The sequence below is a fragment of the Calonectris borealis genome, chromosome 24 (genome assembly GCF_964195595.1).
Source record: "Calonectris borealis chromosome 24, bCalBor7.hap1.2, whole genome shotgun sequence".
Taxonomy (NCBI): Eukaryota; Metazoa; Chordata; class Aves; order Procellariiformes; family Procellariidae; genus Calonectris; species Calonectris borealis.
The window spans coordinates 7,732,215-7,753,929 of NC_134335.1; the positions used below are offsets into that span (position 1 = coordinate 7,732,215).

Genomic DNA, 21,715 nt, shown 5'->3' on the forward strand with positions numbered 1-21,715 from the left:
AGATTGCCAGGATCTTAATAACCAGATTTAATTGCTGAAAGAGCACGTCAGGCCTGGAAGAAAGGCTTCCCCCCAGCCTTCTGCATGTCTCCTATTTTAAGTCTTTTTCCTTTCTTCTTCTGCAAGTTGCCCTTGTCTCCCTCTGCTTCCAAGGCTGCTCCTTTTCATTTTCGTGCCATCCCTTCCCTTCCCTCCCCTGAGTGACAGCTGTCCCACCCCCGCCAAGGTCGTTTGCCCTTGAGACCATCTTTGATCTGTGCCCTGATAGAAGGGCCGAGTATTGACTTTGGCTTCAGCTTCATTAAGAGGCAGCCTCATTTGTCAACTTGTTTGTTTCGATAGCTGCTCGGGAGACGGCGGGGCCCGCAACCCCTCCTTGCCGAGCCGTGGCATTATTCCAGAATTAACTCCCTTTTCAAGGGTTTGCAGGCAAGGTCGTTGCAGGTGGCCCTGCACAGTCCCCTCCTCCTCATTAATCGATGTCACGGAGGTTTTAAGCAAGGTTAGATCCAGTCGGTTTGCGGACGGGAGACTTCTGCCGAGGCTCTGGGTGCTGCGAGAAGTGGTGTGCAGGTGCATTAATCCACGGTGCTCCCAGATGGAAACGCAGGCTGCCGCACAGAAGTCCTGTCCGCTCGGAGATGGGGTCTCGGATGAGCTCTCGTGGCGAGATCCTTGCAGGAGGTTCTCTAGGGCTGGTTGCATAAGGATTGCAAGTAATGAAGATTAATTTCTCTTGTCGGTTGTCATCAGGTAACACGTCTGCCAATAACAGCTTCTGGTTTTAATGCAGATGGTCAGATGAGGTTAATCAAATAAGTTACCCCGGCTTTTTTTCCTTTCCTGTTGGTCGGTGAATAATGCATTGACAGATGTTTGCTTGTAGTGTTTGACCTCTCTAAGAATTACCTCCTGGTGCTGCGTGTCCCCAGGGTGACTGTCCTGGAGAGCCTCTTGTGGCAGGGCTGGGACCTTTGTTGGTGGTAGGGTACAGAGATGGCCAAGTGACAGATGCACTCCATCTGCTGTTCCTCAGAGTGTTTTGGTGGAAACAATCTTTTCCTAAAGTCAGGTGAAATGACTGAAACTCTAGACGTTGGCGTTGCCAGGGTTGCTTAGGGATTTGGTGTGGGTTGGGACAACAGCCTTGGGAGGCAGAGGGGTTCGTGGCAATGCAGGAGGAACATCTCTGCTTTGCTCAGGTTCAGCCAAAAGGAAGGAGCTGTGCTGCTGAGGACAGATGGCAGCAGCACAGGGCATTTCCAGACCTATCTGACCTGAAGCTGGGTTGTGCTGCAGGGGTTAAAGCTGCCTTTGGTGCTGGCTGTCCTGGGTACTGCGAGGAGGGAGCTTAGGGAAAGATGTTCCTGGCTGGTGCCACGGGCGTTTTGCTTCAGCAGATCCCGAGGTAATAAGGCAGCAGTAATTGCGGAGCTCCGTGCAGGCTGTGACGTGACTGGCACCGGAGCGTTGTGTGTGGTGCTGGTCCCTGCAGCCCGGGGAGCGTGGAGCAAAGCCGGGGAGAATGCTAACTGCGGTGGCAGGAATGGCCCAGGGATTAGAGAGCAGGTTGTAAGAGGAGAGACTGGAGGAGGTAAATTTATATAGTCTGGAGGAGGCTCAAGGGGAGACACGACCAGAGTCTATAAATACACACAGCAACAGAAACCAAGGGAGGAAATTATTCAGAAGAAGGGAGGACAAGAAGCAGTGCCTGAAGCAAAGGCAAGAAAAGTTTATGCTGGGCCTTGCATGGAAGAAAGAACGGCCTCCAGCACCAGGCGTCTGGCTGACACGGGGTACCACCGCTGCCAAGCCACCCTGTCCTCCCCATCCCCTTCTGAAGCCTCACAGAGCCGGTTTCTCTCCCTCCTACCCAGCCCTGCTTCGTTTCACAGCAGCCCCACCTTCTTTCTTCCCTGCCAGCCGTTTCGCACGGGCATCTTGCACCGAGCCGCCCCAGCATGCCTTAGAAGGTTTAATAAAACAGATTGAGATGCATTTGGGCTTATGGCTTGACAACTAGTTCCCCTTGGACAGGAACATTTGCCTGCGCTGGGTGACAATGCTTTGAGCCCGTAGCCTTAGGCGCTGTGGCTCATTGCTAGTCATCTCTCCAATGAATAATACACAGGCCTGAGTATCTGTCTGCATACATCTTCCTTTCCTATAGGGTAATTTAATGTTATCTTTGGGCCTCCTGCTCCTGAGATGAAGAGATTACTTCAAACCTGCAGCCCACAACCACAGCCATTGGTTTCAAACGTCATTAAGTTTCATTATAACAAATAAACACTGCAATGACATTTATAAGTTACCAGAGAGCACAGAAACACAAATATGAAGCAGATAAACTGCATTTGATCCAAATAATTACTGCAGGCAATATCGAGCTTAGGCTGAGCTGGCAGCCGGGTGCCGAGTAATTTATAGGAGTCCGTAAGGCGCTGTGTTGCACATTGCTTCTTAAAAATTATGATGATGGTTATGTGTCTCTCTCTAAAGCCTTAAACAGGTTACGTTCCTGCCTCGCTGAAGGTATGAAGCCTTTCCTCGAGTCAGAAACAGTGGTGGTACTGGCTAAATGTGCTAGTTTTGGGACTTTTTCTATCCCCATTCCTCAGGATTTTAGCCTGAAAGGGGATCTGCATTTGTAGGTTTGCTGTAGTTGAAGCTGTAAAAGCGGCATTCCCCCCCCCCCTCCCCCCCCCCCCGTGGAGGTTTCTATCCCCATCTGTGGACTCATAAGGTTTCAAAAGGGGGGAATCCTTGGAGAGAGATTTCCACTGGAAGAGAGTGCAAGATTACAATAATTAAGTTCCTTTCGTTTTGACTCCCAGCTTTACACTACCTGCTCTTAACCCCGGGGGAGGAATCCTCTACCAGCAAACCAGATGGAAAAGCACCTCTCCTAGCTCCCCCCCAAAAAAACCTGGATGAAAAGGGGGTTTGTTGCTGTGCTGGTTGTGTGAACTCTCACTTCCCTGTAGGGCCGGTGGTTTGTCTGCTCTGGGGTGGCACGTCCTCTCCTAAGTGAGCCACGTGGAGCTCGGATGGAAAGCTTCCTATGTCCTGCAGGCATGGAGGCTCAACCCAGGAGGGGGTTCAGAAACAGCTGGGTTTATTGATAGGCATCTCTCATTACCTGCTAATTAACTCAGCAGGCTGGAATGTGCTAATCTTCTCTTGGACTGGGGTTTTGCACAAGCAAGCCATTGACTCTGCAGTGGGGACCATTGAGAAGGAGCTAGTAACAACACAAACAGCAAAGTCTTGTGTTTAAATACATTTGAGTCCCCTCCTGACGTGGTCCCTTCTCCTCCAGCAATAAAGCAGAGAAGTCGCTGGATCCGTTAACAGCGGTAAGGCACAGCCGCTTCTCCCAAGGGTGCACGTGGGCTGATAAAGCAGTTGCAGGGCTATAAATAGTGACGGAATTCATGTTTCCACTTGTTTTTCATGGCTCTTGGCTTTATTTGGTAAATCCCAGTCAAAAAGCAGGACCCGGGGTTGTTGTAGGTATTGGTGGGGGTCACTGGCCTCCTCCGTGGTGGCTGAGCATGGATAAATGCACTTTCCAGGCATTTCCCTGGTTCTCTGGATACTGTAGCAGCAATGGCTTTCAGGGGAGGGGAGCTTTTATTAGGTCTTAATGTATGGATAGAAAAGAGGTTTTAAGTGCCTTCCTCAGGTAACAAGGATGGGCACATGCATGAAACATTTCCTGCTCAACCGATGATCTGCTCCCTGTCTGTTCATCTCGGCACCTCTTACCTCCTCCTGTCTTTTCCCTGCCACTTTTTTTTTGTGTGTATTGCATATGCTTAACTTTAGGCTGTTCTTCAGAATAATTTGTTTTAACGGTAAATATGAATCTTGCATGTGAGGGGGGGGGGGAAAAAAAAGAAACTGCACATATTTACAATCATTTCCACTTGGAAAAATCCAAACAAACAATAATTACAGCAGAAACCTGCTAATTCTCATTCCACTTCATCTTCAGACTCAATAATTCATGCAACACAACCTGAAGCAATCTCACCCTGCTTCTCAGCTAAACAGCAGGGAGCTGGAGCAAGTCCTCAGCTTCGGCGCGGTCTCGGTGCATCTGTAACATCACATAGTTAATCTGGCCGGGAGCCCCCCCCAGAAGCAACACGGTCGATGTTTTATGCAGACAGTGACCTCTCAACGTTTCAGGGCAATAGTAAGACTTGTTCTTGCATTTTCCTGCCTCGATACGTGCGGTTTGGTACCCTACCCGGGCGTTTCTGATTTAGGGAAGGTATCTGTTGGAGGGCATCTCGCGTGGTGGCGATTCAAGAACCTGCAAAGGTGGAAACAAAGTCCTGTAGAGAAACTTGGCTGACCACTCTTTACATGAATTCCCAAATCTGTACAGTGAGCATAATGTCTCTCCAACCTGTGGTGAGATTACTTACACTTAAATTTATTCTGAGAAGGATGTGGGTGTCTATAGAGAGATTAAAGTTTGGGTTATTTTCTGATAAGCTTTGGCAGAAGCGTGTTTAAAGTAGTGGAAGGTAAGGGGGACAAAATAAAAGCTTGTTGTGCAATGGGATTTTGGCTAGGAGGTGGAAGACAGGAGCAGAATTTTTCAGTAGTTTTAGTATTAAATATCTGCGTTTTCTGTTCTGAAATGAATCTTCATTCTGATTTCCCTCTGTGACTCAAAGCGTGCGATAACAGGTTTTGAAAAACGAGGATGGAAGTGAAACATGGCACGACCCAGGGCGAGGTCTTTGGTCCAATTTTCCACCCTGTAGACTGCCCAACTTACAGTTGCTACTCTTCCTGGGAGCAGAGCCAGACTTTGAAATCTCCAAATCGTTTGTGAAATGGATTATTCATCCTTCTTGTTTTCCTACGGACGAGTGTCCTGTGTGCCCTCTAACTCAAAGATGAGCTGAGATTTATAAGAACTATATTTCAAAAGATCCCAGCCCTGATCTGGGAACAAAGGGTGGGCTAAGGGGACACACTTGGATTAAATCTAATCCAGGGCTTGGGGAGGGATCACCTGAGAGATTTCAGAAGGTCGCAAGAGATAAAATCCTTAAGGAGACTTTGTGGGGGGCAGGCTGCTGCCCACCGGTTTGAGCATCAGCTGCTATTTTAGAAGGAAAAGATCCTTTTCCTCCTTTGTGGATTCAAGTGTGGTGAGTGTCTGTGGAAAACTCCTGCAGCTGAGGACCCGCCGACCCCTTTGCGAGCGCTGTTTGTCAGCTACAAATAGTTAGCATCGGAAAAGCATCCGGAGATGCCGCGGAGAAAGCTGGCTTGGCCGGAGTTACCGAAGCATCCCCTCCTCTTCTCTCCGCTCCCTCGCGAGCCCGTCAGGCTGGCCGCTGTGGAGCCGTGCCAGGACATCTACGCCTTGACAGAAGAGCAAATGGTAATTTATTATTCCGCGACAGGTTCCTCAGGAGCGCTGATAACAAAATATTTCTTAGAGTCACTGGCAATTTTCAGTGGGAGCTGGGGCCTCCGGGTGGATCAATGTCAGGAAATCTCTTCCCCTCCGCTCACGAGAGCAAAGCATCTCCCGTCTCGAGCGAGGGATGCCGCTCAGCGCCCTGCCCAGGGTTTCCACTGCCTTTGAAACAGCTTGTGGTGCTGTCGCCATCCCCTTCTAGCAAGAACAGGCATCGTCCCTGTACCCCAAGCAGCCTTGGCAGGAGGCTCGGAGCCCGATGGCGAGGTAACTGCAGCAGCCCAGGCTTTGGGACCCGGCTCTGGCCCTCGCCCAGGGTGCGGGGAAGCGCACGCACCTCTTTTGTCTGCCGTTAGCTTTAATGACACAACGAGCTCTGCCGCCTGCTCACCCTTCTGTCGCGAAGCCTCGCCTGCTGCTCTGCCGCAGGAGCAAACCCTCACGTGCTGGCCACCTAATTCAGTTTGCTGCTTCTGCCTCCAACCCAGGAAAAGTCCTGTGTGCCCCAAAGCTCATCTGTTTGTTTGTTTGTTTGTTTTTTCTGGTTCTGTCAGCTTGTCTAATGGAAGATAACGCTTCTTCCCACGAGCCTGGCTTTATCTGGGCAGCAGGTACATGCGAGGTTGTTAAAACGGAACGGCCAGGAGCCATCCGTTGAGTCTGAATACTCGGTGCAATCCAGTCTGTAAGGTCACTCGGATGCTGCTTTTTGGGGACAGCTTATTTCTGATTCCATGATGCAGTACATTACTTTGTTTTCTATCAGTGCAGCTACCGAGAACAGGCATTTAATCTCACAAGAGGTAATTCTCGAAGCTGGTGCTGGGAGGAGGTTGCTAATAAATATCCCACAGTAAGTATACTCTTACACCTTTCCCAATTGGTAGCTAATAACAGAGCAGAGGATGACATTTAAGCCCTTTCTGCATGGCTGATCAAACTACTCACAGTGACTTTGAAAGCAGTGCTGGGATTTCATGTGGGTATCAAAGCGAGCGGAATACTCGATAGTTCAGATCTCTTGCCTGTGTGACTAATAGACAAAAAGATTTCTAAAAGGTCTAATATCTTATTCAAAATTTCTCTGTCTCCTGTTTGAAGCTACTTAGTGGACACAGTGGGATGCTGATGTTTCTTCTCTGAGCAGCGTTAGGGAAATATCTGACATCACTGCGGGATGAGCTCAGGCTTGCTCGGAGCTGGTGCGTGGCTGGGAGGCAAAGGGTTATGCAGAGACTAAGCTTAAACTCGGCTCTGGCTGTTGGCTCTGCTTTTCTTGGGGCTTTTTCTTCCCTGCACCCAGGATCACTTTGGCTTTGGTTTCACCTAAATGTAGCCCACGTCTTTCCCCCCGTAGCTGCACAGCTGGCTGGAGTTGGTGGGGACTGCCAGGCTTTGCTTGTTGGGGTGCTTCAAGGGGAAAAAGGGTCTCGTCTCCCTCGATGTTTGCGGGTGAGCAAAGTATGAGCTCGGCTCCCTGCTTAGCACCAGGAGAGGGGACACATCCGATGCCAGGTCACACAGCTGGTCAGCGAGAAGTAGGCTGCTGCTTGCCTTTCCATACAGCTGATTCATTCCTTGACTGAAGGGTGTTGTGCTTTTTTTCTTTCAAATTGAATAATTCAGCAGCATCAAGCGTACAGAAGCCACGTGAGCCGGACTTAGGCAGTCATACTAAAAAAGGCCAAACTGACATTTTTGTTCAAACAGAATTTTTTTTTTTCCTCCCCCTTTCCCCCCACCCAAGGAAGCAAAATAAAATAATGGAAAGCTTATGCAAAGGACGAACTCAAGCTACCTTTCCTTTTTCTTCCATGAAGCCAAAAGGAAGCGCAAGACATGGCTCTGGCCATCACCAACAAGTGACCCTCCTTTGGGGATGCTGCTCCACGTCTCCTGACTCCGGATAACATCGCTGGTGCGGTTTATCTGCTCCTCTCTGGGGAGCCACAGGTTTTTCACTCCTCCGAAGGTGCAAGAAAAGCTTGCCTTTGTCCTTATCTGGGGAAATTCTTGCTGTGCCCCCGGCCATGCTTGGCTGTCCCTTTCCTTTCTGCTCCACGGGTGCTGTGCTTAGCCAGAGCTTGCACACGACCTGGAGGCTGGGCTGGATGGCATTTCTCACCGGGGAGGTAATTGGGAGGCAGGCAGGCAGGTAACGAGCCACTGCGCCGCCCGCACGGCTCTTCCCTGCTCCCTCTGTTTGCACTGTGCTTCCCCATGACTGACAATTCCAGAGAGCTTTGTAAATAATGTAAGGCTTTTGTCTGCTTGCTTTTCCTAGTCATCTAAAAATCAATGCGGGGTATGTGTTTTCAAGTGCGATGGGCCTTATGCAGGGAGCTCGTTGTCCTTGGCTCGGAGAAGAGGACCCATTTGAACGAGCGCTGAGAACCAGCCCATTTGTCACGGGATCGATAGCAGAAGCTGCGCGGGGTGGTGCGGAGACAAGCCCTCGTCTGTCGGGAAAGTGTGGGCACGCAGCCATCTCGACCCTCCCTTCCCAGTCCTCTCCACGGTCAAGAGATGGCTCCATCTCCAGGCGTCACGTAATGAGAAACCAACCCTGAGCTGGGCTGCAATGCCGTGACTTTACATCGTGGCACTTGGCGGCGCGATCTGCTTGGTCTGAAGAGGGACCCTTCTAAGGACGGTGCGTAGGCTTGGGTTACCACGAGCAGCCCCTTGATCATCCTCCTACCACGCGTCATGCCGGCTCCGAGTCGAGGGAAGGATTAGCTCTCCGCATCGAGGGACGAGGAAAACGTCCCACCGCTCTTAATCACTGGGCCTTTCAGTGATTTTTTTTTTTTTTACGGGGAGCTTCATAGTTCTCCTTCGCCACTTCTCTCCTCGACAAAAAGGACTAATTCTTTTCGGAACACAATGGAAATTCAAAGCTCCACTTACATAAAAGGAGCCACAGTGTCTCCATTTCTAATGAGTCATTGTTCCCTCTGTAAGTCCCTTGCTTCTTACTACAATACTCGCTTCTCTCGGGTAATGAAAATTTAACTATCTGCTGTTCCCGGTTGCCTCTTCTCTTCTTGCAGCAAGTTGTCTGTAGGCAGGCTGGTTTTTACCCAGGAGGCTGCAAGCTGAACTAATTCAGACAAGAACTTGTGCAAACAGATTTCAGTCTTCAGAGAGCTTAGAAAGCCGGTCGCCGATTCAGGCTTCGGCGATGGAAGGAGCTTCAAGGTCCTGCTGTGTCGCAGACGCCCTGCGTGACCTCGGCGACGTCGTCGCGTAGGTGCCTCCCTCCGTTTTCTGGTTGTAAAGTGGGATTTTTGGTCCTTCTCACCGTGCGTGGGTGTCGGGACGTCTCTGAAAAGGAATGCTACGGCACTGGCGGCGTGATTTCCCTTGGAAGTCACGAACATAGCAGAGTCTTAGCCTTTGTTTGAAAGAACAAGGCAACATTACAGAGAAACACTGAAAAACAGGAGCCACAGGTGCAAAATCCGTTAAGGAAATATAAAGAGGTCTAAAGCGGTTCTCTCTTTTTTCCTCTATTTTTTTTTCCTTAAGCTTTTATGACATGCTTGTGACTTCATGAGGATCCTGCCTGTGATTTTTTGAAAGCAGGGTTAACGTTATTGCCTGCTCGCTGTTCACCGCGGGTCCTTTATTTTCCCATTTCGTTCCTGCCGCTTAGGATTTCAATAGCTGCGAGAAGTGCCCCCCCGCTTTTGTTTTAGAGAGACTTCCTCCAGGAAGGCAGGAGATCGCAGGGCCAGAAAACAGGTCACGCAGTCGTCTGGCAGAGTAAATAGCTGCTCGGGGAGCGAAGCAAAGCCAGCCACCAGGAGAAGATGAGGCTCTGAGATCAAGAGCCGCTGGTGCCTTCTCTGACACCAAAGCCCCCATCTACAATAGCAGGTTGACCCGCGGCTGCCAACCTGCATTCGGCAGAAGGGCATCTTGAGAGCGCAGATAGGACCTTGCCATCGCGCTGGAACGTGGCCAGGAGGCATGGTTGGCATCTCATTTACATATCCATTTGCTTTTTTTTTTTAAAAAAAAAAACAAACCACACCACTGAATTCAGAGTCCTAATATTTGCGTCTCCTCTGCTGGACAAAGAGCAGAAGATGCTCGCATAGCTCTTGGCGGGGGCAGAGTCGGTGTCGAGCGGTTCCCAGCGACGCTTGCAGGAAGCCAAGCGTCAGCTGGGTTATTTCTTTTTGTGGAGTATGCCAAGTCTTTACACTTGAAAAGAGGAACAACGGGATGTGGGAGTAAAAGGAGCGCTGCCCAAAACCAGAACCCGGGTTCCCGTCGTGCGGCAGGAAGGTGCTGCAGGACGTGAGAGGGAGACGGTTGATGGCTGATGGGGGTACCTTGCCTGGACTCTTGGATGGGCTCTTGTGGTCTGAACTCCAATCTCTGCAAGGATTTGGATTTGGGAAGCCAGGTTATAATTAAAACCGGATTTTTTTTTTATTTGGCTGATACCCTATTTAGTGGAAAGGGAGAGAATGGGAAACTTCTGGTTGACTGACAGCATCTTGTGTGATCATTGAAGTGCTTGTTTTGTTTTGTCTTGGAGTCAAACCACTCTGCTTTGAAACCAAAGCACCATTTTGTAATAACGTTGTAAACGTTCATGGGAAAAGTACCCAATTGACGTGTTTCAGCCCATTTTCTTGTAGCTGAAATTGCTCAACCTGCATTTGCAAATCACGCTCTCCCAGTCTCCCCATTTTCAGTTATTTTCTGTGAAGTATCTTATGTCTCTTAAAACTTTTCTGCAAATTACTTCTTCCTTTGACATTAAGACATAAGGCAGCTGAAAGCTGTAACGTGGACGGGCTTCTGATCTTCCAAACCCAGTTAAACCCAGTAATCAGACTTTAAGCTGATTTGAAAGCCAGTTGAGCTCTGCCTGCAGTTTTTTTTTTTTTCCTTCTTTCTTGTTTTTTATCTGTGATTTAGGGAGAGATGATCCTGCCGTGGAGCGGGGACTGGGCCAGGTAATGCTCTTAAGGTCCTTACCCCCGTCTCTCCTCTCCTGTGACTGAGTCTGAGCTGTTTGTAGCTGAGATGGAGCCTTGGACAAAAAAAAAATGGTTTCAATGACAATTTTTCACACTGAACAAACAGAGGGAAGGAAAAGACAGGAGACATATGCCATGTTTCTGCTCTGATTTTTCCATGGCCATCAGCGGCTCTCTAAAACAAATCAGGAAACCAAAAAAAAAAAAAAAAAAGAAAAAAAAAAAACCCCAAACCCTAAAAAGGGCTTCGTTTCCAACAGCAATTACCAAATGAAGCCTCTGCTTAATGGACGTATTCAGAGGGCATGGACACCACTTTGTGCTTCTGCTTTCTCATTACGACTCTTGCAGCTCCCAGCTGACAACCTGATAATTCTCGACGATAAAACAATCTTTTTGGGTTATTGCTGCGTTCCAGCCCTGTCCCCGCTTGCCCGGCTTGCTTTGAGAATTGTCAAGATTACGGAGTGAGCCATGAAAACATAGTTAGCGGTTGGAAAATAGATATTAAAAACCAACCAAACAAAAAAAACCCAGCAAAGCGAAATGCTCATTTTTCTGTGCTTCCTTTCCTAATTTTCTCTCTCATCCCCACTTTTCCCTAGTATCCTAGGGGTGCTTGTCCTTTATGAGTCCAAATAAAATACAGAGCTGATTAATATTCCCTTTGAAACCATGCTTAACTCAGCATAGCAAGGGCTTCTGCTGATATCGGAGGCCACCGTGACTTCCAGCGAATCTCTCCCAGCAGAAAGAGCTGGAATCCCCTCTGGAATAAACCTGTCCTGTTGTGCATGCAGCACCGCACCGAGAGCTACCACCGTGATCTTTTGGAGCACCTGTGATGAAAAATCAGATTTCCTTGCAAATACGTGGGTGCTGGGAGAGCCAGGACCTCTGAAATACCCAGGGATATGGTGCTGCGCCTGGACACTGCAGAGAGGTTTGCAAAAATTTCAGCAGGGCTTTTTAACCAGTAGAAATCCAGAAAGGATGGCTCTGTTCTTCCCCGTGCATCATTACCTGGCTAAGAGCAAGTTTAAGTTAAGCTCCACTAAATTAAATTGAAAGATAAGCGTTCACATGGGGTCTTACATTGGTTTAACTGCACGAGTTAGCAAATGATTGAGCTTTGTAGCTTTGCCCTGTAAGCAACACCCAACAACTCATTTGGAAACAAGTTTAGTTGCAAGAACTTGTGTCACACTTAACCTTGGTTTAGGATTAATCATCAGTCAATGATTAAATTGAGTTAATGTAAATTAGGACTGAATTGATTTAGGGTGGTTCACATGGAGACTGTCCTGGTTTAACAAATGGATTTTAAAGAGAAACTTTTTCTTCAGCCCGGTACAATTCTGCCTATTGAACTGACATTCAGCTGAGGGGTGTGGGCTTTTAATTCTGTGCCGGCTGCAGGGCGATAATTCACACACAGCGAGGCTCCTGATCTTTAAAACCCCTCGGGTACAACAGCAATCCGGTCGTTCTGCCTTTCTCCCCACTTCTCTTTTTCAGACCTCTCCTATATCGAGAGTAAGAGCAAGACTTTTAAGCGCTGGCAAAGCGATAGAGCTATTCAGAAGCTCTACAAATAACCAGCACAAAGGGCCGTGCTCAGAAGGTGTCCAGATATCAGCCTGAAATGGCTTTACGCTTAGGACCTTCCAGCGTTAGACTGTGGCACTACGTACATGTGCTAGCTTGTAGCACAACGAGCCATCTCTCCAAGATATCCCAGAGGTATATTTGGGTTAGGGGTGCTTTGTCAGCGTTTGTTCTTGCTTTTACTGTTTTCTTTAGAAGCTCAGATCCGAGAGAAGGGAGCGATCTGGTACTGTGCTGCCGTGTGCCCCGATCTCCGTTGAACCATAGGGATGTGCTGTATGGGCATCCCCGATTCCCACCTTGCCTGATTGAAAACCGGAGCACTCATTTTGGAAAGAAAAAAACAGAAGGAATTAAAACTTTGAATCGTGGCAAAGTCAAGGAATGACGATGTAGTTCAAAGAGTGAAAATAAAACATAATGCCAGTGCTTAGCAAACCCTGATGTGAAAGAGGTTATACTGCATCAGAGTGCTTTCCGTTGAAAATGAGAAGTGTCACCTCACACCTGAGGTGTGAGACATCTCACCATGGCAGGAGAGGACCCGAGGGCTTTGAATTGTTATTGAAGCATTCAGGGTGAGGAGGGAGATGATAAACCATCACGTTTGGTCCACCTGTGTCAACCAAGGTGGTAGGTGTCGTGCTTAAGAGCTTGGCTCGTTAGGGTTGTGAGTTTGACCGGGAAACTTTGGCAAAAGGCAGTGCTGAGCCAGTTGCTTCCTTTCATCCCCAGGTGCGTGTGAAGCTCCCAGGGAATACAGGTAGGTTACGCTCTGGGAGAAGAGAGAACAGCAGCAGTCGGTTGTTTTCCTGCGTGTTTTGTAGCGGGTTCTTAACTGCGCATCCTGATTTCAGAGAGCACGTGAGGTGGGAGCGAGACTCAGCAGCAGAGGACCAACGTCCTCTTGTATTGCAAATTTTTATCTGAGTGTATCAGGGGGCAATAAGTAATCACATAGCTAAGAGCTGCAGAATTCAGCCTCAGGTTTGTGCCGCGGCAGGAGCTGTTGCATCCCAAGGCACCGCATGGCGTGGAAAACCGCCTGAGAACTGACAACCTTCTCTTTCTCTCTTGTTCCCCTCCCCAGGTCAAGCATCCTCCTTCACGCAGCAGCCCCAGGACCAGGTGGTGATCGCCGGGCAGCCCGTGACGCTGCTGTGCGCCATCCCCGAGTATAATGGCATTGTGCTGTGGATTAAAGACGGGCTCGCCCTCGGAGTCGGACGGGATCTCTCAAGTAAGTCGTGATGCTACCTTAGCTAAACAAGGAAAATGGGAGCTCTCCCTGCCCAACAGCGCAGGTGCGGTCACAATATTTATTGTGAGAGTAACCAGCGTTTTCATTTCAACTACAAAACCTTCCAGCCAGCTCAAACCGCAAGCTTTGAAACCTGGAATAAACAAAAACTTTTTTCGCTCTGCCTTGAAACAAAACAGTTGGTTTCCCACAGGTGTGACCTGACCCTTTGGAAAGCCTTGCCTTGGTTTCGGTTGACTTTTGGAAATGAATGTCATGTTTTCAAAATGCAGGCTGAAATGTTCTGTAAATGTTGAAAGTGCCTGTTCTGACAGTCTCAAAAAAAAAAAAAAAAAAAACCAAAAAAAAAAGGAAAGTCTCTGTTTGCTTTGGATAAATGTGTTTATTGCAATCCAGCAGAGCCCACAAGTACTTGTGGCTTCCTTAAGCTGTACTTTTGGCAAATTATAGTTTGGTAATAAAATTCCCAGACTTCTCGTTACTTAATCCCAAGCATGCATTGTGATTGAGGGTTTATTGCAACTGGCGAAGACTCTGGAACAATAGTGGCGAAGTTATACAGTTTATTCTATATATTTTGCTGGAAAATACTAATTTTTTAGTGAAACCTTTCACAGGACTAAGGGAGAGGGTTCGTTTGAAGGCCAGAAACCTGGGAGGGCACCGAGCCATTCCGGGCGCTGAGCCTTGTCCCCCCGAGCGCAGCAGAGGCCGTACGCGTCCGACGCTGCCACCGCTCCGCTTCTGCAGAGCACGGGGGACCTGAGAGGGTTTTTCTCCAAGTCAAGCAGCAGCAACATTCAGAAACCAGGGGAGGATTCCTGTTTCCTGGTGTCCGGGCACCCCATTTTTCTCAAAGTGCAATGCCTGCTTTTTTTTTTTCCCTCTATTTTTTAATATGTGTAATTACTCATTTCTCAGACTTGCCTGAGTGAGCGGTCCCCTCTTCAACTGTTTTTCAAAGCTCTGTGGCACAACTTTTACATACATGAGGGAGCTGAGCTTTCCATACAAGACCTTGCAACACAAACGAGTAACAACAGCTCCACTGAAGTATGTAGCTCATGTGAATGAACTTCCACAATTAACGGAGCTGGGGCTGCTTTAAGCAAGAGGAACTGCCAGCTCGCATGATACCAGCTCAGCCAGTCATCTAATTAGCTAAATACAAACAAACGCATCGTTTGTATTTCTTGCGGTTCAGGAGAGCAAATCCTGCTGTTGATAGCTCGTGAAACAACAAAAACACAAGAGTGTGCCAGGCTGCCTGCCTTACACAGCGCATTAATCACCAGCGCGGGGAAGGATGGGGTGATGGCAGCCTTCCTTCCGGGGTGCTTCAGATGTCTCAAAACGCAGGGCAGGCTGATCGTGGCTGTCGGTACCTCGCAGACCCCTGCCCAACCTTGGTGCAGACCCAATAGTGGAAGTATTGCAGGGTTTCACCACAAGCACGTGCAGAGCTGCCTTAAGGAGTTAAGGAAATCCCGTGATGGGTCGCAGAGGTGGTGGGTTTCCTGGTGGAAGGGCTCATCCCTTTTCCTAGGCATTTCAGTTAATGCTCCTTCATCAGCACTTCTTTTTTGAACTCTTAGGGCAAAAGCTGCAGTCTCTCTCCCGAATTTGGAAGGCCTCTCTCTCTCGTTTGCCAAGGAGGGGAAGAAGCTGCCTGGCTCCCGGGCATCTGCCGTGGGGCAGCTGGGGCTCTGGACCCATGTTCTTCATCCTTGGGCTTGTCGGTCCAGCTCCTGACCCGTGCTTTGCATTCTGCAGGTTATCCACGCTATCTGGTCGTAGGAGACCATCTGTCCGGAGAGCATCACTTGAAAATCCTGAGAGCTGATCTCCAAGATGATGCCATCTACGAATGTCAGGCCATTCAAGCGGCCATCCGATCCAGACCTGCCCGGCTGACTGTTCTCGGTAAGTCCTGTCTCCTCATCATGCTGGAGGTTACTTGTTGGGTTTTTTTTTCATCCTCGTGGTTGCACTGAGTGGTTTTTTGACAAAATGTTTTGATGCTAAATCAAGAGGACTGGAAAGTAATCTATCGTGAGAGCGATGGGGGTGCATCTTGATCCTGAGAACGGCAGCAGAGGAAGCTGTTGAGGGAGTAGAGCAATTCTGGGATGAGTAACACAGGCACAAAATGTTTGGTACTTCAGCTCTGCAAAAACACGTGCCGATTCAAGAGTGCGTGTGCATAAATTTAAGGATATGAAGAGCGTCAGCGCCATCAGTGCGGTATGCGTTACCCTTGCTGCGATGCTGTTCTGCGGCAGGACCAGGAGGACTCTACCGCTTGAGAAAAGGCTGGTTTTCATACTATCTTCGTGCTATCTGTTTTCATACATGCGTTTAATCATCGTGCGTTTTTCAGTAATTCATCTTTCCCATGAGCAACACGGGAGGATGTTGCATGGGATTGCAAACAGGAGACGGCTCCCAACACCCCGTAAAGACCGTTTTTGGGTGGGAGGTGGGAGAGTAGCCCTGGCAAAGGTAAAGGGCTGTGTTGGCAGGCTGGCAAAGCGGTTGTGAGTGTTTCTCAGGAGTGCTGGGAAAAGGCAGGCTGCATTATCCCAGAATGGATGTGACTTCAGAGAAGTTAATGAAAATGGTATTTTTCTTGAAAAGCTTGGACAAAAACCAGTCTGTATTGCTCATAGGCACATCCTGATTATTCAACCCCCAAAGTGAAACTATTTACATATTTAAGTTTGTTTAAATTGAAGTTTGGATTTGATTTTTTCCTTGTTGGTTTTTTTTTCCTTGTTGGTTTTTTTTTCCTTGTTGGTTTTTTTTTCCTTGTTGGTTTTTTTTTCCTTGTTGGTTTTTTTTTCCTTGTTGGTTTTTTTTTCCTTGTTGGTTTTTTTTTCCTTGTTGGTTTTTTTTTCCTTGTTGGTGTTTTTTTTTCCTTGTTGGTTTTTTTTTCCTTGTTGGTTTTTTTTTCCTTGTTGGTTTTTTTTTCCTTGTTGGTTTTTTTTCCTTGTTGGTTTTTTTTCCTTGTTGGTTTTTTTTCCTTGTTGGTTTTTTTTGAAAAAAAAAATCTTAAAAAAATATCCAAACCGAGAGTTTTAGTGCTTTTAGTCAGATCAAAGCTAATTAGTCTTAAGCAGCCAAAAAAAGTGAATTAAGGTATTAGTTCTGGTTGAAGGTGCGCCTTATTGGAGTCTGCGCACCACCGCAAAAATGAGTTTTCATTTCTGGGTTGTAATTTCCCCTGCATTTTTTTTTTCTCTCTCCGCAACCCTACACCGTACCCTACCCCCAAACTTACACAACTGCCATATCTTCCTTCCCTGACCCCAAAGATAATGATGATTTTCTTTTGATCCATCTCCTTCTGCTCACTCAACCCTTTGCAGCAGCTCAGAGCTCTGACATGTGCCCATACATGAAAGCAGCCTGCAAATGAATCGGAAAGCAGAACGCGGCTGTCAGGGGGGCTTTCTCGCTTACCGACAACCTCTGCGAGCTGTGTCGCCTTCCCCTCCTTCGCCTGGGCTCCCTCCTTCTGTTGCGAAGGCAGAATACGTGGCTGGAGCCAGACAAAAGAAATAATGTTATCTAATTAGAGCTAAAGATTTCAAAACAAATTTAGTCCCAGGGCGCACGGGCGGACGTCAGAGCTCAGAGCTGCTGCGAAGCGTTGATTGAGCAGAGAGATGTTTTTATGGATCAAAAGGAAATCGTTATTATCTTTGGGGTTGTGGAATGTGTTGAATAGATGGTAGCTAATGTTTATGTGAATATACATGGCAGTTGCTAATTGGTACATTTACCTAAGATGTTCAGCAACTTATATTTGCAGCGTGTTTTCTTTTTAAGAAAATTAAAGTTACTTCGCATTCAACTTAAGCCCGATCGATAAGAAAATGGGGCTTTACCACCCGTCAGTAGCACATCTTTCACTTTAGATGTATTTATGCAGATATTCTGGGAAAATTTAAGGCTGGTTGGGGAGGTACAGGTGATAATCCACACCCTCGGAAAGGGACGGGAAGGTCGTTAGGGCTCAGCAGATCGCACTTCGGTACCTTTGCGGAAGGATGGGGCGTCCTGCCGCACCAGCAGCGAAGGCGGACGTTGCCGCGGGTGGTCTGGGGTCTGCGTTTTAGCCAGCCCAATGGAGGGGAATAGAAACATTAAGAGAAGATGCTTCCAACACCCCGCGTGTTAAGAGCTAGCGCTGGCTCCTGACAGCCGGTTACAGCGTGCAGTGCGTCAAGCTAAACTTACTGTACCTTAGGGAGGCAACGCGCGTGTTTGTACAGAGAAATGGAGAGACGTTTTTGGTGGTTACAGATGTGTAATGCCACCAGCTGTGCAGACATTTCTCCTCTTCGGATCAGGTGCGTGCCGACGCGGCGAGCCTGCCTAAGCAACCGTCGCTGGAGGGGTGTGGATCTCCCGGATTTCATCTGGCTGGGTTAGGAAGGGATGTGACAGGCTACCTGAGCCCCCTCGGTTGGAGAAGTCGCTTGCGGGGCGTTCCTTGTAGCTTTTTTATTGCCATCAGAGCTGATTTGTAAATCCAGGAGGGATTACTTGTAAATTAATTGTAAAAGTCCTCTGCTGGAACCCCAGCCTGACTCAGGCATCCCGCTGCCCGCGCTCCCGGGAAGTCCAGGCTGCCTTCTCGGTGCCTCCGGAGAGGGAAGCTGGGCTCCCTCGGCCATGGCCAGGAGGGAGGCTTCGAACAGGAGGATATTGCTCACACCTCCAGCACCCTGGCAGGTAGGAGGGGATGGAGACCTCCCATCCTGGAGGCTTTCTGATTTCTCTTTAACATTCAACCAAAGCCTAAATCATCCCTGTCAGCTTCACCTGAGGCTGCAGGCATCGCCTAGGCAGGAGAGGATCCCTAAGCCATCCCCAAATCTGCGTGCAAACCTTGCAGCTCTCGCGGAAACGATTTGTTACAGCCGGAGCAGAGCTGGGAGGCTCTCGTGGCTGGGAGCCCGAAGTGTGCTGCTGGGTTTGCCAAGGACCTGAGCGGCTCATCAGCCGGCCGGGGATGTTGGAGGCGGTTCTGGGGAACCCCATCCCACTCTATCACACCCCAGCCTTGTCACTGGAAAATGCCTGGTTTTTTTTTGCATGGGTCAGTGCTGCCTTGTCCGTTCTTGCCAGCTTTTCCACATTCTTGGTATCACAAAATCCCCTCACGCCTCCCAGTTCGGTTTCCAACTGCTGTCATTCATGTCTGACAAGAGTTTTATGGGGCTGATGCCTCCTACTTCCCTGCTCAGATGCAGAGCATCTGCATTAATATTTTAATTAAATATTTAAGGTTTTGTCACATTGTTTTCAAATCTACATGGTTAAACGTAGTGGAACAGATCATTCCATAGCCTTGGAAGTCCAAACGCTCAAACAGATGAGCCTATTAGTGTCATCAGCATCGGGAGAATTCGTTTATTTGTAGTTTCAGGGACAAATATTGCTCAGGAACCCGGCTAACCCATCCCAAAGCTGAAGAATTCCCCTTCTCCAGGTCTCCCTCACCTTCCCTCCTACCATTGCCCAAATTGTCCGGGGAAGCAGCCGCTGCTCTCTCTCCTAGGGACGTCTGCCCAGCAGGGAAGGCAACGGCTGATAAAAGCTGATGTGATGGGATTTGGGAGATGCGGAGGCATCCACGTTTTCTGCAAGCAAAGGATGTCAGTGCAGCAGTTTGGCAGGGGAACCCAAGCCAGGCAGGCTCTGGGAAGCCACTGGAGGGCTATTTGCTACCTGGTACATCTTTAATGGCAGGGCTTCTTAATTTATGATCTCTTTAACTATGCTGGGGTATTAATTAAATGAAGTAAGAGCCTGATTAGGACCAGAAGAAATTTAAAAATAAAATCAGACAGCAATCGAGTGAAATTGCAAAGCAAACACTTTGGCTGTAACCACTGGAGAGTTCCCTCTGGTCTTCCATCAAAGCTCGGAGCAGGGAGGGCAAATACAAGAGATTATATAGCCAACAGATGTGTGTTGTTAAAATATGCATCTGCCAGCCGTGTAGTTTAAGGAGCCAGAGGGCTAGCTTGTGGATCCTTCTGCACTCGGGGGACCGTGAATGAATTTGAGGCCCCGCCAGCCGAGCTGGGATTTGCAGACACGTTAATTAGTGTTGAGTTCCCAGATCGCGAAGGCAGCCGAGCGAAGAGAAACTTTGAAGAGAGCGTTGGCTTCCCCGGGAGGGAGGAGAGGGGAGGAGAAGAGGTGAGCCCCGGCTCACCGTGCCCATCTGGCGACGGCGTTGCAAAGCTTCAGCCCGTGATGGCCAGGGGCAGGCAGGACCCGCGGCGCCAGGAGAGCGGTCAAGCAAAGCAGGTGGACGGCGAGGCGTTGGGGAAGCTGGATGGTAGCGTGGTTGGTCTTCTTCACTGGCGTCTTGGCAGGAGCATCCCAAGCCTGTCCTGGTCTGTGGTCCTCAAAAGGCAGGGAAAGGGTTGTGGAATCATGAAAACTGATGAAGAGCCGTTCGTGGTGGGACAAGCCATCCTTCACTACACACCGCAGGCTCTGTCTTCTGTGGTTTTAAAGAGTTTCTCATGAGCATCATGCAGGCGCCAAAGGATTTGGCCAGGGGAGGGCTAGAAGGGACCCCAGCGTGAGATGTGATGCCTCCAGCCCTGCCCTGTGCCACGGGCTGTCCTGGCAAGCTTCTGTACACCACTAGCTCTGCAGCTCGGCGCAGGGAAAGGGTTGGTCCCAGAGAGATGCTGGTGGGAACTTGGTGACAACCGGGACAAGGGGACCGTGGGGGCGTGAGGAAGGGAGGCAGAGGAGCTACTTCCAGAGGCTTAAGGTGAATAATTGATAGGCAATCAACTTGTACGTTCACCTTTTATAGTCTAATTCCCTGTCTCCTCCCCCTCCGCGGCCTCTTCTAATATTAGCTCTGCCTTCATGTGTGTCCCATTAGAAATAAAGCTTTCTTAAATCAACGTGAATTATTTAACGCTACAGATTAAGTTAATTTGAAGTGAGAGCTCCTGTCTTTTAAGATGGCACAAGCCAGGGACAGGAGAAGAGGAGGGTCTCCTCGGTGTCAAGTGCATTCACGTTCAATCACGACCCTTTTCCTCTTTTTATTTTTTTTTTTTTATTTTATTCTTTAATTTATTCCAATCCTCTTTCTAGCTGAGCCTTTCCAGTCCTCCCCTGCAGAGCAGAGTAAGCTATTTCCATTACCAAAATGATCGCTGGCAGCTTGAGACATCTGCGTTTCCCAGCTTTCCTGCTCTTTAGCAGAATTTGATCAGAAAATAAAGAGGCTATGGCCTGGGAAAGGCCATTTTTCAATATTTGTTTGTAATGCTGAGCTGCAATGAGAAAATGTGGACTAGGTGATGTTTCAAATCCAGAAACAGTTCAGCTTGGAACCATCTCAAGTATTTTTCCATACTTTTCTCTGAATGCAAAATTCAGCCTAAACCAGCATGTAGAGTCAGGATGTCAATTCAGAACAAAAAAAAAAAAAAAGAAGTGATGAAAATGTGATCATTTTCTTTCAGACAGTCTATTTTCCTTGAAAAAGTTTGGGTCTTCATGAAGCTGCATTTTCTGCTGGGAATATTTTCAGTGGCAAAATAGCAACCAGGTCTACTGAGAATGAAACAGAAACATCAAACAATCGAGCACAAATCCCAAATAACCTAAATATTTGATGTCATGTCTGAGCAGCTTAAGTTTACAGTGCTCTGAGCCGGCTCCTTTTGATAGCAGAGGGTGGACGGGTTTCCTTGCTACCATCCCTGCGTGGCTCCTGGGGTGGGAAGGTATCTCCATGGGCTTGACCGTACCCAGCCAGGCAAACCCAGGGTCTCGGAGGTGCTGGGTGCTGGACAAATTCAGGGTGAAAGGCAACCTCTGCCTCGCGCCGTCCATAGCTGGAAAAAACACATCAAAGAGAGGGACCGTATGCTAAAAGCTCGGCTCTAGAGATGGGTCTTCCCAAGCTGGGTTTTACCTGGACTTTGGGAAGTGCTGCTCTTCCCCCATTTCGGAGGGGTTTGCACCCTGTCTGTCTGGAGGAGGAGGAAGGCAAGGCAGCATCCGCATGAGCTCTGCTCTCCTTACTTTGAAGGAGACGAGCAGAACTGATTCCCTTACATCCCCATTAAGCACATCTTAGCTGGCTGCGTGGTGCTAGGGTGAAATGCTCTACGGGACGTGCCCACCGGCCTCAGGCTCCGCCAACCTCGGTGCTGTAGAATAACGACTTTCTGATTCCACAAATATGGGGAGAGAAAAGCTAAGAAAGGGGTTTGTTTCGCATTACGGATATAACCGCCGTCCTGCTGCTTTTGCCGTGCCGTTGTAGAGTTGCTAATACAGGGAGTAGCTCAGCGTGCCCAGTCGCCGTGAAAATGTGAAAAACCCCTTCCCTAA

At 48.6% G+C, this 21,715-nt stretch overlaps 1 protein-coding gene across 2 annotated transcripts in view; it reads left to right on the plus strand.

The window, feature by feature from the left end:
* The window catches only part of KIRREL3 (kirre like nephrin family adhesion molecule 3), a 338,789-nt gene that overhangs the window by 226,092 nt on the left and 90,982 nt on the right, over positions 1 to 21,715 (plus strand). Inside the window, exons 1-3 of one of the 2 annotated variants that reach the window (XM_075173086.1) lie at positions 9,665 to 9,751; positions 13,154 to 13,303; positions 15,098 to 15,247. Coding sequence is in view for 1 of the 2 variants with exons in the window: in XM_075173085.1 (XP_075029186.1) it covers positions 13,154 to 13,303; positions 15,098 to 15,247 (300 nt within the window). In the remaining variant the exon portion in view is untranslated. Of the gene's footprint in view, positions 1 to 9,664; positions 9,752 to 13,153; positions 13,304 to 15,097; positions 15,248 to 21,715 lie in introns of those variants that run through there. The other variant, XM_075173085.1, reaches the window with a different exon arrangement.